Source organism: Pipistrellus kuhlii, unplaced genomic scaffold (assembly GCF_014108245.1).
Source record: "Pipistrellus kuhlii isolate mPipKuh1 unplaced genomic scaffold, mPipKuh1.p scaffold_m20_p_24, whole genome shotgun sequence".
NCBI lineage: Eukaryota > Metazoa > Chordata > Mammalia > Chiroptera > Vespertilionidae > Pipistrellus > Pipistrellus kuhlii.
In genome coordinates this window covers 2,570,763-2,586,350 of record NW_023425523.1, presented here as the reverse complement: position 1 = coordinate 2,586,350, position 15,588 = coordinate 2,570,763, and the positions used below count along the sequence as shown (strand labels likewise).

The following is a 15,588-nucleotide window of genomic DNA, read 5'->3' as shown; positions in this document are numbered from 1 at the left end:
GCTGCATATCCAATAGGAACCGAACTTCGAATGCCGAATATTGGCCTTCCCCTGGGCTGGCAATCTGTGGTCCGATGTTCTCATGATGCTGGCAAGCGGCAGGGAGCCTCGGCTCCTGGTCAGCCACCGCTCATGAGGGAAAGCAGCAGGCACAATACAGTGTGTGAACTGTGTCAGGTGACCTGTGCCCAGCTGTAGGCTCATGTGTGTTCAGAGCATGCGTCAGGTGAGCTTGGCTAGGATGAGATGCAGGTGTATTACATGCATGTTGAGTTACTATGTTTTCAACTTACAGTGGGCTTATTGAGGCCTAATCCCATGGTCTGTCAAGGCGCATCTGTACACAGTTGTGATGGAGCTCACTCAGCCATTGGTCATTCAGCCAGAATGTGCTGAGTTCCTGATGCCATGCTGAGCTCCGAGGGGCACTCCAAGAGAAAGCCAAGGGTGGGGCACGGCCATTCCCGAGCCACGGGGAGCACGTGGCAAGACAGAATGTGATCCGGGGTGTAACTGAGGGATAACGGGCAGAATAAATCCAGAGGAGTGACGGCTGACTCCAGGGATGCTGTGAAGATGGTTGCTTTGGGTCAGGTGGGGGGGGGGGGCGGTGGATACCTTATGAGCAAAGGCCAGAGGCAGGAAGTCCTTGTGTTCAGGGACCGGCCTGCGGGGCACAGGAGCTGTGAGAGTTCTGAGCTCAGGGCCAAAGTGCAGGTCTAGGAAGGGAACTGGCGGGCCAGAGACGGGAGTGGCTGCACTCTGCTCCCCTCCTTTCTCCCCTTCCCCCCTCCCCGGCCCCTCTGCTCCTGGTCCCTCTGCTCCTGGGCCCCCTCTACTCCTGGTCCCTCTGCTCCTGGGCCCCCTCCTCTCCCCCCCCTCTGCTCCTGGCCCCTCTGCTCTGGCGAGAATGCTCCCCCTTCCTCTCTGCCTTTCAAGTTCCTCTCCATCTGGCTTAACCCCCATCATCTGGGAAAACTTTCCTGCTGTACAGATTCTCAGATCCAACCTCACAGGGCATCGCTGGCTGCCGCATGAACAGTTCCTGTCTCCGTAATTGGATTCTGCATTTCTGTGGGGTGCAGAGGCCGGCATCTGTCCCAGCCCCGCAGCCCCCAGGGTCCGGCGCGGTGTCCTGCTGGGGGGGGGGGGGGGGGGCTGCCATGGTGCTGATGGGCATGCTAGGGTGCCGTGGTGTGCCCAGCACCTCTTGGACGCTCTGCCTTGTTCTGACGCTGATGTGGAAGGGAATGGGACGAGAGCAGGGACAGCCCCCAGTTCTAGGGTCTGGGACCTTACCCAGGTGCGGGGTGCTTGGGAGGACTGCCTCCTCCAGGACTGGGGGCTCCGCTCAGGAAGTCCCAGGAGAGGGAGCACTCTGGTTAGAAGGGGGCTCCTGGGACGGTGGCCCTCGCGTCTCCCTCTGAGCCCCTGGGTCTCAGCCACAGCGGGTGAGGACGAGCCGCTTGTCTCCACCTGCAGGCACCCTAGGAAGCCGCTGCCTAGGGAGACCAGCAGGGGCGGCTGCACCCCATGCGGACTTCCGAGTGATTGTTGGGCAGAGCTGCTGTGGCATCCGCCCCGTCTACCCACCCCGCTCTGGGTGCTGTTCGTGGGGTGACATTTCAGGCAAGTGAGGGTGGGGAGGTCAGAGTCAGCACCAGCTACGAGAATGGGGTGTCCCAGAGGCAATGCCTCGGCCCAAGAACGGAGCCCACCAAGCTTCCTCTAGCTCTTAGAACACACCCAGGTGCTCGCCCTTTCTCACCAGAGCAGGGCTGGCTTCCCAGCCCCCCCCCCTCCGAGTCCAACACAGAGACATCGGGTATCGGCTGTCCACAGGGAGGGTCCGCAGACTGAGTGGGGTCCCACCTGCTCCAGAGAAACGGTCTCCGCTCCAGAGAAAGACCTGGGAGACAGTCAAGCAGTTCACACCCAAGACGCCAGACAAGAGGCCACCGCTGCCAGGTGGGAGCACCCTGCTGGGCCCTCGGCGGCCTGGGCGGGCTTCCGGGGAGACACACCACCGCCCACAGGATGCGCTCACACCGCTCCCTCGGCACCCACCGGTGCTGGGCGTCCGTCTACACCAGGCCCAAGAGCCTGCCACGTGGCCTCTCCGGTTCCGTGCCAGAGCTGGCCTCCCTCCTCTCAAAAGCGAACTGAGCCTCAGCTCCTCGAATCGAACAGCCCAGACACCCTCTGCCACTTAGCCAGGTGCCCTTTGAGGCCACCCTCCCACACACACACACACACACACACACGCCCAGCCTGGCCGGGGCACACAGTGCCTACGAGAAGGTGGTCGCTGGGGCTGGTCGTTAAGAACACCGGTTCTCCTGGGCACACGGCAGGGTGGCCCTGCCCAGCCCCCCGGTATTAGGAGCGGCCTGAGTCTTGCTTTGGCTGATGAAATGTGAGTGGAAGTGACATGTGTCACTTCTGGGTGGAAGCTTTGAGGGACAGTCACGGTTTGCCACCTCCCCCTCCTCCTGACACGGTCACGGGAGCACGTGTGGAGAGGGAGCTGTGGGCTGGATCCCTGGGTAACGAGGAGGCACACAGCCCGGGTCGGGCTGCAGAACATGGTGCCGGGAATGAGAACTCACGCTTGGGGGCTTTACGCTGGCGATTTTCAGCTTTTTTCATCTCATCGCACACACGCCAGCGACTGAAATTCCGCGGCACGCCAAACAAGTGTATGTTTGCCCATCTGACACAAACACGGGATAATTTTCATTCATTTCTCCCAGACGGCTATTGTGTTGGCTGTTGTCATGTTGTTATTTGACAGCTATGGGAAAAGAGGTCAGTGCCCCTGACTAAACAGACAGGTATCGCGTGATTTAAAAACGCTCGAGGCACAGCGGGTGAAAGTCACTGTGCGCTAAGTCACCAGATCCTAAGGTTGTTTGTTGCTGGGGCGCAACCTGGCTCATCCTAGCGAACGTAGCCTGTTCCTGATTGCCTTTGATCCAGGCTACGGGCCCGGCCCCCTCGTCACCCACAGTCGGAGACATATGCCATCATCCTAGAGGCGGCAAACACGGGGCCTAGCAGGTGGAGAGAATCGCCTAGAACTTGTGATCAGACGCAATCGGCAAACATTCCCTTCCCTTCTCACCAACACGGACGCCCTCCGGGTGGGCGGGGCCCCTGGCCAGTCCCCAGTCCCTCTTCCCGTCCTGGAGGGCCGCGGCCCACCTGTCCCCAGGGGGCGGGGCTGGGACACATTCCCCCCCCCCCCCCCACCTAGAACGAGGGGTCCCGTGCACCGGGGCGCGGGCCGGACTCACGCTCGTGGCGTACTGGATGTCCTTCCAGACGGAGGTCTCCCGGGACAGGTCGGAGGCCTCGAAGAGGTTGTCCAGGATCACCTCCCCGATCATGTCGTGGCGGGAGAAGCGGTCGAAGTCGAAGACGCTGAGGTGCAGCTTGCGGTCGGCCAGCTCCTCGTAGGGCACGGGGAAGCGGAAGCTCTCGTCGAAGGTGGGGTTGAGGGCCTTGCGGTGCACCCGCGTCTGCTGCTTGCACTTGCGGTCGGGCAGGAGGTAGATCTTGACGTAGGGGTCCGAGCTGCCGCAGAAGTCCTTGGCGGGGAGGTCGAAGGCCTTCAGGATGCGCACGATCAGGGTCTCGGCCTCGTAGTCGTAGCGCAGCGTGAAGTTGATCTTCCCGCAGCTCTTGGCGGCCTCGGGCTTGGCCTCGTCCCCGTCCACCGACTTCTGCTTGTACAGCTCGGGCTTGATGCGGCCGATGCTGGTGGGCTGCTCCGCGGCCGGCGGCAGCTCCTGGCCGTAGTCCACGCTGGACACGTGCATCTGCCGGGGCAGGTGGCGCTTGAAGGACGTGTGCCTGGCGGAGGGCGGGAGGGGGCGGAGGGCGTGGTCAGAGCTCAGGGGGAGGGGATGTAGGCAGGCACCCCCTCGCCCCCCCACATCCCTGACTCATCCTCCCCGCTGTGGGGACCCCCTTTCCTTCTGCACACACTTGGTGTGCGGTGCGTCTTGAAAGTAGTTGCTATGGGCCTGGTATATGGTAAGCCCAGGACATATGGGCCATTTGCTGGCATTCGCATTCTCCCTGCTTTTCTGCCACCGACCTGCTTTCTAGGTTTCTCTCCTAATACATGAGCCTCCAGTTCCCACGTTAAACCACCAGATCCCTTCCGAGCAGGGCCATCCTTTCCTCTCCTGGGGGCGGCTGGCGGCTGGCGGCTGGCGGCTGGCCCTCCACCACGGCCCCATCGCCACAGTGAACGTTTCTGGGCTCTCCAGCCCGGCAGTACACGTTCATCCTGGCTCTGCCGCTGTTTCGCTGTGCAACCTCGAGGCCACAGGATGACCTCTGGCAGCGTGGCCCCAGCCCTGTCCTTCCAGCCTCCTTCCTCCCGGCTGGTCCCCGGGGAGCTGGGGGAGACACGGCAGGGGCCAGGCACTCAGAGCCCCGAGTCTGGAAGAAACACAGCGCCTCAGGCCTGCTCGCATCGCTTCTGCTAGAAGCGTGTCTGGATTCACAGCAGGTTTTTGTGATTAGGTGGCGGTTTGGGCTTTTCGGTTGAAGAATGCCATGTCTACAACCGCGGTCGTGTGGGGAACTCTGCCAGCGGCGCCCAAGAAATCCTCAAACTCTCAGAACGCTCCTGCTCTCCCTCCCCCCCGGGCCTGGCAGACTCCAGGGCCCAGGCTCTGCGGGCATATCCCTGGCCACCGGTGAACGCCCATGCCTCTGGGCCTTGGCACGTTCTCCTCCCTCTGCCTGCCATCTCTCCTTCCCCGAGAACACCCAGCACCTCCCCGCGGATCACCCCCCATGGAGCACATCCTCCGAAATGTCCTCCAGTCATGGTTCTAGTTATTGCCTCCGGCCGCTGCCCTCAGTGTGAGCAGGGAAATGCGGGGGAGCGGGTGCGGCAGGGAGGCCCCTCACCTGGTGGACGACGCGGGCTCTGTGGTCTGTCGCTGCAGCCGCGTGTGGCGCACGATGTGCTCTCGGACGGACATCTGCACCTCGGCCGGGATGTCCGGGGACGTGTGGCTGATCTTCACGGCCGCCTCCAGGAAGCCCAGCGCGCTGGGGTCCTTCAGCTTGTCCGCCATGGCGCCTGGGGGGCCGGGGGCCTCAGCAGGAGCGGGGCTGGAGGGCTCCTTGCTCCTCCGGGGCGGCCAGCGCAGCTTCCAAAAGAGAAAGAGAGAAACTGCCACCAGGGCCACGCCACCCACGGTGACCACCGCTGCGAGGAGGCCGGCAGAAGGGCCTGCCCCGGCGTGCGCAGGCAGGGAGGGACAGGCGACAGGGGGAGAGCGGGCAGGGCCGTGGGAGAGGGAGCACACACACAGGGACAGAGACAGGGACAGAGGGAGCACACACACACAGGGACACAGACGGGGGGGAGAGAAAAGAGTGGTGGTGAGAAAGCTGCCCAGGCGGAGGGGGCACGGCTTTAGGGCAGACGATCCACAGTCCGCTGGCCTTCACCTGCGTCTGGTTTTACAGCTCCCCTCCCCCCTCCACCAGTCAGCTCGGGGGCACCTCACGGCTTGTTGGCTGGTGCACGGGAAGGGAAAGTAATTTCAGTAACAGCCTAAGCAAATGTGCAGGCTCGCGAAGCATTCACACTTGGACGCCGCTTGCATTTCTATGAGAGCTGTGTTACGGTGGCCGGGCGTGTGGCAGGTCATCCTGGGGCACAGCTCTCCCTCCGCAGGCTGAGTGGCCTTGGAGACGGGAGGCTCCAGGACCTCCCCCTCCGCCCTCCCCCTGCCCCCGCGGAGCCCAGCGCGGGAGCTCAGTAAGTAGTCATGGATTTGACTTGCAGTGAATGAAATCCTGCATCATGGCTTCGAGGGCCGAGATCAGGTCTAACGCTTCTGTACTCAGAACTCTGCGCGTAGTGGGCTCCATAAAGACTTGCGTGAAGCTGGAATCCGATGCACACCGTTTATTTCCAAACTAAACGCAAACAGTCCTTATAAGCTATCTCTTCTTTTCCCCTCATTCCTGTGGCGAGTTGAGAGCGCTACTGTGAAACTGGTATTTCTGAGTGTTGTATCGATACTCGGTTCAGAGGCGGACGCTCACTGCCTGACCCCAGTCCGCCCTGCCCCCAGCAGGATGGCCGTTATCCCCAGAGAGGGTGGGGATGCCTCCCGCTGGGAGGAATGACTGAGCAGACCTCTCGCCCCACCTGTAGGAAAGGCCCCTGGAGCCTAAGACTTCTTCTGACTCCGAACGGAGAGGACAGGGGCTCTGAGACGGTGCCCGGCAGGTGTGCACAGAGGTCACCTGTGGACAGGCCAGCAGGGCAGTCTGTATGCTGACATGATGACTGGACAAGTGAGATTCCACTGCCAAACCTGCCAGGGAACCACCAGAGTTTTTGCTACTCTGGTGCCTAGCCCTGTCCTCATGCCGGGAGGGACCATTTGGAGGGGTGCGTCCTCACCAGTTCCACCCAGTTCCCTGCCCGGCCCCTGCAGCAGGCCCGTGAGTTTGCAGCCCCTGGATTATCTCGTCCCGAGGCCTTAAGAATCTTATGAAGATGAGAAACGACCCTGCAAGTGTGAGGCCAGGCTGCGCTTCTGCAGGTGGGCGGAGGGGTCCAGAGAAGGGACTGGTCTGGGGTCACAGGTCAGACACGGAGCCTGGACCAGGGTCCAGATGTCCACCGCCCAGCCTGGGGCTCTTTCCACCGTCCCAGCCTGTTTGTCCCTGATTAAGCTGTCGGCCTCTGGAACCCTGTGTTTTTTTATGTTCCTCTGACTCAGGGCCTCACACAGAAACTGGCCCATGAGAATAAATGAGTGAATGAATGAATGGCACAGAAAGGAGCTGTAATTATCTCTCAACCAACTTTGCTGAGCATCTGCCTTGGGCCAGGTGCTAGCTCTGCTTGGGAGCACAGAGATGCTCGGCCCAATCTGGGGGCATCCAGAGTACTCTCGCCGCATGCAGGCCCCCGGGAAAGTGGTCCCCCGTCCAGAGGGGGCTGACAAGGAGGCGAGGACCCCAGCCTCCCTCTCTGGGGAGCCAGCACTGCCTTCCGACTCCCCTGCTTGGAGTTCTGGCCTTGACCAGCTACCGCTTCATGAATAGGGAGTAACAGCAGGGAACCCTCAAGTCCTCGGTCACCTGCACCAACCCCCAGGCCCCTGCACAGACTCTGGAGCCTTCCGGCCAGAGGAGCTGGGGTCAGCCCCTCCCAGGAGACTGAAGGTCTCCAATGGGGGTTGCATGCCTCCAGGGGACACAAGAGAAGAAATTTCAGATTGTTTTAATATCTATATACTATCTTAAAAGTAAGACATCAAGCTCTGGCCAGTGTGGCCCAGTTGGCTGAGCGTTGTCCCGTGCGCTGAAAGATTGCCGGTTCAGTTCTCAGCCCGGGCACATGCCCAGGTTGTGGCTCAGTCCCCAGGGTGATCCCTGGTCGGGGTGTGTATGGGAGGCAGTCGATTGATGATCCTCCCTCGCATCAATGTTTCTCTCTCTCTCCCTCTCCCTTCTTCTCTCTCTAAAATCGATTAAAAAAAAAAAACAATTAAAAAAATAAGACATAAAAACTTTAGCATACATAGAGGTTGACAGTAATAGAACTGATGGCATTTTATTATTGTAATTAGGTCAAGTTATTGAACACTACCATGTCCAAAGTACAAAATGCTTTTTATGTGTCTTGCTCATACTCTCCAGGGAAAGGGGCCTGGCTATTATGCCCATTTTGCAGATGAGGAAACTGAGGCACAGAAGACTGAATTGACTGCCCAGGGTCACACTACTCGAGCGGCGGCGCCCAGATACAGCCCGTGCTATTCGGCTCCGCAGTTCTCTCTGTTGGTGTGCGATGTACCTCACGGGGCCCCTGGGGTGCCCGAGAGCAGCCATGGACAGATCTGTCCTCCTTCTGAGTATCCGCCAGCTCTAGCCCCTTGACCTCTGCGCTCGGTTACAGCTGTGCTGGCTGCCTTCTCTGCAGTGAGTCATCTTAAAACAAAAGGTATTTCTAGGACTTGGCTTTCTTTTGATCATACATCTTACTTGCTCTGGTAGTAATTCGAATTTTAATGAGGAAGGGGGAGAGATGGGGGGGGGGCAGAGAGAATGGAGTGCATTTAAATGCTCAGCCTGACAAAATACTGAATTCCTAAGGGAAGAGAGAGGTGGGGCAGGGGGCGGGCCGAGGGAATCAATTCTTCCTCCAGTGGTTGCTATTTTGAACCTTTCTCCGCACGACCCCCTGCTGCTGTTCCCTCGAAGCTGTGATTAAGGGAGGCAGGGGTACGGATTCCTGGAATCGGCGCCCAGCGCTCAGTGCTGGTTATGTAAGGCCAGCAGCCTTCCTCTGCCCATCGCGTCTTCTCCCCGGACACCTCCCAGGCAGGCACGGTGAGGAGAGCCGGGGCCTGGTGCTGAGGGGGTCCGCTCACAGGGGATGGGTGCGAGGGGGTGAGCGAGGCTACGAAGAGCAGAATTAGGCCAGGGCAGGGATAACTGTACGGCACTGAGCCCCTTCACGTCACTACACGTGGCCTTGAACTCAGCCAGCCCGCGCAGCCCGGTTCAAGGCCTGAGGACCGTGCGGAGGCCCAGGCCACGGAAGCCGGTGGTCGCCGGCCTTTCAGCCCTCACACAGATCGCCAGTGGACCTCAGACCACCGGTTGGCGACTGCTGACCTAAGCTATGTGCCTCTCTACCCGGCCTGCCGGGCCAAAGGGCCAGGACGTGCTGCCCTCGCAGGGGCACAAGCAGCCTTCGGAGCCTGTTCCCACCCTCGGAAGTTAAGATCTTCCCGAGGGACCTGCCTGTCACCTTAAGTGCGGCTGTCTGGCCCCGGTGATGGCTCCTGGCCTCCCTCTCCCTCCGGGAAGTGCTGGGTTATTCATTAGCAACCAGGGCTTTCTTATCTCCGCTGCTGACACTTCCCTCTTCAGACACAGAGCCGAGCCCGCCCCCCTCTCTCCACCCGTGGTGTTAGGACTGCTCTGTGACTCTTATCGCTCGCTGTTGTCCCCGTGTCTCCAATGGGCTCCAGGTCAGGAAAGTCCCTTTTGTAACATTAACGGGCATTTGCGTTAGCAGATGTAATTGAAAAGATAACTGGGGAGAGGAAGTGAAAAGAAAGGACCATTTTCCCCTCTCCCCTCAAATCCGGAGAAGGCTGCCAGGTGAGGGGCTGTCATTCGGACACAGACAGGGACCGTGTGGCTCAGAGACCCAGAGCCGGAAAGCAGAAGCCACAGGGCTCAAGCCTGGTCTGGGACTGGAGATGCCTCTGGGCGATGTTACTCCAATAGCAATACCAGTCATGTTACCCGTTACTTCTGTGTGGTCAGCACTGTCCCCCCTCACCCGAGCGCACCTCATCTTTAAAGCCTGCCTAAGAAATCAGCATTCAGCTCTCAAAGATAATCAGTTCAGTTTGGAGACGTTAACTCAGTAACTTGCTCTAGAGAACATCGCATTAAGTGGAAAAGCTGGGATTTGAACCTGGGACTTTGACGCCAGGCCTCCGAGGGAACCAGAGGCTGCGCTGAGGGCCGGGCAGGGACCTGGGCAGCATCTCTTGGTTATCATCGGAGAAGGTGGAGGCCGTGTCTGCTCTGTGACCTGGCCCCGCGCACCTGGGCGAACCTGGAGAGCAGGCTTATGGCCACCTCACCCCCCCTTCCTGCCCGGAGCGCCGACCCTGCGGGCCACCCAGCAGCCAGCGGGCAGTCACCTGCGGCCTGGAGTCTCACTGCCCAGACGTGCCTGAGAATACCTGTGTGTGCGTGTGTGCGTGTGTGTGCGTGAGTTAGTGTGTGTGTGTGCGTGTGAGTGTGTGTGAGTTAGTGTGTGTGTGTGCGTGTGAGTGTGTGTGAGTTAGTGTGTGTGTGTGCGTGTGAGTGTGTGTGAGTGAGTTAGTGTGTGTGTGTGTGTGTGCGCGCGTGTGTGTGTGCGCGTGAGTTAGTGTGTGTGCGTGTGTGTGTGTGAGTTAGTGTGTGTGTATGAGTGTGTGTGAGTTAGTGTGTGTGTGTGTGTGTGCGAGTGTGTGAGTATGTGTGTGAATGCATGTATGTGTGTGAATGTGAGTGTGTATGTGAGTGTGTGAATGTGTGTGTGTTAGTGTGAGTGTGTGTGTGTTAGTGTGTGTGTATGAGTGTGTGTGAGTTAGTGTGTGTGTGTGTGTGTGCGAGTGTGCGAGTATGTATGTGAATGCGAGTGTGTATGTGTGTGAATGTGTGTGAATGTGAGTGTGTGTGAGTGTGTGTGAGTGTGTGTGTGAATGTGTGTGTTAGTGTGAATGTGAGTGTGTGTGAGTGTGTGTGTGACTGTGAGTGAAAGTGTGAGAGTGTGACTGTGTGTGGGGGTGTGAGTGTGAGTGTGTGAGTGTGACTGTGAGTGTGTGTGTGAATGTGTGTGTGTTAGTGTGTGTGTGAGTGTGACTGTGTGTGTGTGTGTGAATGTGTGTGTTAGTGTGAGTGTGTGTGAATGTGAGTGTGTGTGTGTGAGTGTGAGTGTGTGTGAGTGTGTGTGTGACTGTGTGTGTGTGTGTGTCTGTGTGTGAGTGTGTGTGTGACTGTGTGTGTGAATGTGTGTGTGTTAGTGTTAGTGTGAGTGAGTGTGTGAGTGTGAGTGAGTGTGTGTGTGTGAGTGTGTGTGTGTGAGTGTGTGTGTGTGTGACTGTGTGTGTGTGAATGTGTGTGTGTTAGTGTTAGTGTGAGTGAGTGTGAGTGTGTGTGAATGTGTGTGAGTGTGTGTGAATGTGTGTGAATGTGTGTGTGACTGTGTGTGTGTGTGCCTGTGTGTCGGGGGGTGGGGGGTAAGCAGAGGCTCTCCTGTTCCGAGGCGCACCGACGTGATCCATTCATAATGAGCTCTGCCTGGGCTTGTAAATTTATTGGGAGAACCTGGTGTAATTAAAATTCCGGGTTAGCAGGAGGGGGAGCGGAGACTGCTTTCTCTCCTGCTTTCAGCGATCCAGGCCAAAGTACCGATGGGGATAATTAGCGGAGTCCAAACAGAGAAGGAATTAATGCTCCCGAAAAGGCCGCGATGGGGAGACAGTGCTGAGCTAATTGCGGCCGCCCCCCGCTTCCCGACTGGCCGCCGCGTCCGCCTTCGTTAGGGCTTCAGGGTGAGGCGGGCTGCGGAGCCACAGCCAGCAGAGCACGGGCGTCATTCTGGCAGGCGCTGACTGAGCCTTGCTGCCTGCTCGGTCAGGGCGGGTGGTCCCCCTGAGTGTGGGGTGATGAGGGGCCGGGGGAGTGGCAGACAGAGAGCCAGAAGGTTCTTTACCCTCCACCCCACTCTTCCTGTTTATACCTGCAACTCGTCAGGGGAAGGTCTGCCTGGGTCCAGGTGGAGCCAGAAAAACGGATCCGCAATGGAGAGAGAGGAGGGAGGGAGAGGTGGTGCCACATCCCTAACACATCCCCAGCGGGAGGCCCCCCTGACCTCCGTTCCAAGCCTCCGGGCCCAAGAGGCCACTTTTTCTAAGCAGGGCCACCGGGGTGCCACCGAGCTCAGTGGGTCTTTCCTCCCCCTTTTATCCCCCCCTTCAGACAGCCCCACGCAGACCCTCCAGAAGCCTGGCCTGACCCTGTGCCTCCATCTTCGTCCTCATTATCTGCTGCCACGTGTTATCTGCAGCCCAACTCCGAGGACGGGGGCACAGAGCGACGCCACCACAGCTAGAAGGGAAGCCGTCTTGTACAGAGCTCCGAGGGAGGGGCGTTCTGGACCCACCGCCCCCACTCTTGATGTCCCGCCATCGGGAGAAAACCTCCAGACCTCTAAGTCTAAGGCTCACCGCTCCAGCGCGCCACAGCCTGCTTCTAGAATCCTGCAGCTCAAGGCACACCAGAGGATGAGAATGCCACCAGGCCGGGTGAAATGCCGGATTCTCAAAGGCAGGCAAAACCTGCAGACGGCCTTTTCCCAGCGCGGAGGGAGGGAGGGAGGGAGAGGGGGGGGCTGATCACAACAGAAGCGGGACTTCGGTGTTCGGATGACACGCTGTGCATGTAACGTGGCATCACAAGCAGAGACCACATTATCTGTGCCGCAAACAGGCCACTTCAAAGCCGGTGGCTGCATCAAAGACCATCCCCAGTGTCATTAGAGACCGGAACAAACATCACATATGTCTCTCAGCCATAGGTGAGCGAGAGAACAACCATTCCCGGCTGCCAGCCGCACCGGGCCGGCAGCTCAGGGTCTCCCCGCAGCCTGCACCTGCGGGAATACCTCAAACTCCGCTGCCTCCTCCGATCCAGAGCCCGGCCACCCTCACCAACGCTTTAAAACTTGGCCTACGGAAAAGCTGAACGATGGAGATGGCCCACCCGTGTCCCCTGGTGGGGGTCGGAGGCGTGTATCCAGGAGGAAGCTTTCAGAGCTTTTAAAGAAAAGGGGGACTTGCTTTTAGCTGGGACGGTGTGCGTCGAGGCATGGGGTCTGGTTGAGACTGGCTGTGCAATTCCTAGCACAGACCCTGGTTTAGAACAGGCCCCGGGAAATGACAGTAGAGACTGAATCGCGATTGCTGAATCTCGGGGTGTTACTAGAAGCCCCTCGAGGTAGAGACCCGGAGCAGGAGGAAAGCAGGAGAAACGCCCAGGGATAAGGTGGACTGGGCATGCGCTAGCCACTTGCATTTTTCATGTAACTGCAAATGGGAAAGACAAAACACACAGCACCGCTGCCCGGAGACGCTGGGCCCAGGCAGTGGCTCTGGGATGCAGGGAGCAGGCTGGGAGGTGGGGTCCCCGGAGGTCCGGTCCTGAATGCTACAGCATCTCCCCAGCCCCTGTGCTCCCCTAAACGGCCCCATCCCAAAGCGGCTCTCAGCCTCTTTCCTTCTCGTGCTGGGACCCAGGACCCCACGCTGCCTCCCACGTCCCCTTCAGCCCCCAGCTTGGCCCCCCGGGCTCCCGAGGCTCGTGGCTCAGCAGGAAAGTCAAAGCACCACCCCTCCCGGGGCTGCAACTCAAAACCGCTTCCTGGAGCAGCCTGCGGGGCAGACCCTGGTGCGCCTGGGCCCGCTGGCGCTCACTGTCCAGCCTTCTCTCACCCTCCGCCTGGCGGTCAGATACCTGTCACTCCAGACAGCAGGGCGTCCCTCTAGTCAGAACACCAGGGCCTCCCGGAATCACACACACACACACACACACACACACACACACACACAACTACCCTCAGCCCCAGCATGTCTGCCCTGGACAGGCAGGCGGGCAGCCTCCATTCCAGATGGAACTCGACAGGTGTCCCCTCACCTTGTATTATCCCTTTGGGGTCGGAGGGCTCAGGACGGGCACTGAGGGCCCCACCGGGTGTATCATTGGAGGAAGGATGGAAGGGAGCCCGAGGCGGGCAGGAAGGGCCGCCCTGACTTGGGGAAAACTGTGCATCTGGAGGGTATGCATGGGGAGGTGGGGGGTGTGGGGGGTGATGGCACCGGAGAACCAGTCTAATAACGCTCGCTGGGTCTAATCTAGTCTGAGATTCTTCAAGAGGGAGACTCGAACCCTCCACCCTCCATCACCGCCCCGCCCTCTGAAGTTCCCGGTGTCTAACCTGAGTCCCGGCTGCTGTCGCAATGAAGCCCTGGGTTGAACGTTGCCAAGGCCAGAGAGAGCAGCGCCTCCTGTACCCGTCACACACAGGATCCACGAGCCCCACCTCTTCCCTCTCCCGACCCCCAGGGGCCCCTCCTAAGCCAGGACCTACCTATGGGCCTGACCTTTAACCTCAGGTGAAGCCAGGGCCCCGGGCCCGCGGACTCTGGGAGCTTACCCCGCCGGCCCGGCTCGGGCACCGCGGCTCAGGACTCCGGGTCCCTGGTCCCGGGAGAAGTGCGAGGAGACGGAACCCCGGCTCTGCAGCCCCTTCCTCCCTTCCCGCCGCCGCACGGAGTCCGGCTCCCTCCGCGCCCCCGGCCCGGCGCCCCGGGGTGGGAGGGGGCCGGGGAGGCTGGAGGCTGCGGGGCGCAGGGAGCCGGGCGCCCCGGTCCCCGCAGGACCTCCCCGCCCCCACCCCGCATTCCCCGGCCTCCGCGCCCCGCGCCCCCGCCGGAGGGGCCGCGACCCTCCTCCCTCCCGGCGTGGCCTTCGGGACAAAGAGCTCGGCGGCTGCCGCGGGCCCGCGGGCTCCACCTGCCCACCTCCCGCCGCCCCGGCCCGGCCCGCGGCCGAGCGCCGCACTCACCGGCGGGCGGGCGGGCGGGCGGCGGGGGCTGCGGCCGGGCTCGCGGCCCCGGGCTGCGTGGGGCGCGGGGTCCGCGCCGCTCGGCGAAGTCGGGAGAGAATCCGGCTCCGTCGCGCCCCGGCCCCGAGTCCGCGTGAGTCAGAGGCGGCGGGGGAGGCGCTGCGCCACCGCCTCCCGCCCGCCCCGCCCCCGGAGCGCGGCCCGGGACAAAGCCCGCGTGCGGCGCAGCCCAAGTTTCTCCCCGCGGCCCCGAGGCCGCCGCCGCACACACCCCGCCCCTGGCGGATCGCCCCGGGGCGAGGCGGAGGCGGAGGGAAACTGAGGCCCAGGGTCCCGCGGGGTCGCACGGGAGGGGGAGGGGGAGGGGGACGGGTTCCTCTCCTCCGGCCCTTCCCGCCGCCGCCTGCCCCGGGGCCACGGCCGGGACTGGCGGGCTGGCGGCCGGTCGGGGTCTGGAGCCTGAGTTGTCTGGGTCCGGGCTCCGGGCCAGGGGGATGGGGACTGGGGGCGGGGGGTGCCAGGGGGACGGTCCGGGAAAGGGGGCTCGGTGTCGCGGTACCTGCGTTGGCCGCGCTCGGACTCCGCTCCGGGGTCTGCGGCTCGAAGCTCTGACAAGTCTCCAGGTCCAGGCCGAGGGGGGGCGGCCGGGCCCGGCACAGCGAGGCCAGGACCGCGAGCGCCGCCTGGCACCGCGCCCCCTCCGCGCCCCGCGCCCCGCTCATGCCGGGACCCCAGGCCCTGGGGCAGCCGCGGTCCGCCCGCCGGACTGGGGCCGGACTGGGGCCGGACTGGGGCCGGACTGGGCCGGGCTGGGGCCGGACTGGGCCGGGCTGGGGCCGGGCTGGGGCCGGACTGGGCCGGGCTGGGGCCGGGCTGGGGCCGGACTGGGCCGGGCTGGGGCAGGACTGGGGCAGGACTGGGCCGGGCTGGGCCAGGCGCGGCCCCTGCGGCTCCCGGGGTTTAATCACTCCCGCGGGGCCCCCGCCCCTCACGTGGCAGCCCGGCCCATCCCGGCAGCTGGCACGTCTGGCGCCTCCTGCCGCCCCCTCCACACTCGGGACCCGCCCGAGTCCCGGGCCGGGAGGTGGCACCCGCTGGCCCCCGCCCTGGAGGAGGCCGGGCCGCGGAGGCCGGGACCTGGCCCCGTCCGCTGCCTGCGGTGACCTTGGCCGCTCTGGGTCTCCCTTCCCGCTCGGCGGGGAGCTGAGGAGAACCAGTGCCCAGGAGCTGCTGTGGCTGTAAAGATGCTGTTTGTGAAACGCTGGTAAACTGCCCCGTGCCCACAAGTGGTGACGGAATGGAAACCTGTATCCCGGAATGTGGCCGGCGGGTTTGGGGGGCCTTGGCCAGGGCTCCTGGCGGGAAAGTTAGACTCGCCCCGAGTCCCAGCGTCGGAGGCA

General features: G+C 61.8%; 1 protein-coding gene across 6 annotated transcripts in view; it reads right to left on the bottom strand.

Annotated features, from left to right (window-relative positions):
* The window catches only part of SYT6 (synaptotagmin 6), a 43,778-nt gene extending 28,814 nt beyond the window's left edge, over positions 1 to 14,964 (bottom strand). For 3 of the 6 annotated variants that reach the window (XM_036452866.2, XM_036452870.2, XM_036452868.2), the window contains exons 1-3: positions 14,748 to 14,935; positions 4,930 to 5,174; positions 3,297 to 3,855 (exon numbers count right to left, since the gene is read on the bottom strand). In XM_036452866.2, coding sequence (XP_036308759.1) covers positions 3,297 to 3,855; positions 4,930 to 5,099 — 729 coding nt within the window. In that variant the 5' untranslated portion in view covers positions 5,100 to 5,174; positions 14,748 to 14,935. Of the gene's footprint in view, positions 1 to 3,296; positions 3,856 to 4,929; positions 5,304 to 14,747 lie in introns of those variants that run through there. The other 3 variants (XM_036452869.2, XM_036452871.2, XM_045586851.1) reach the window with 3 other exon arrangements.
* Positions 14,965 to 15,588: the final 624 nt, after the last annotated feature.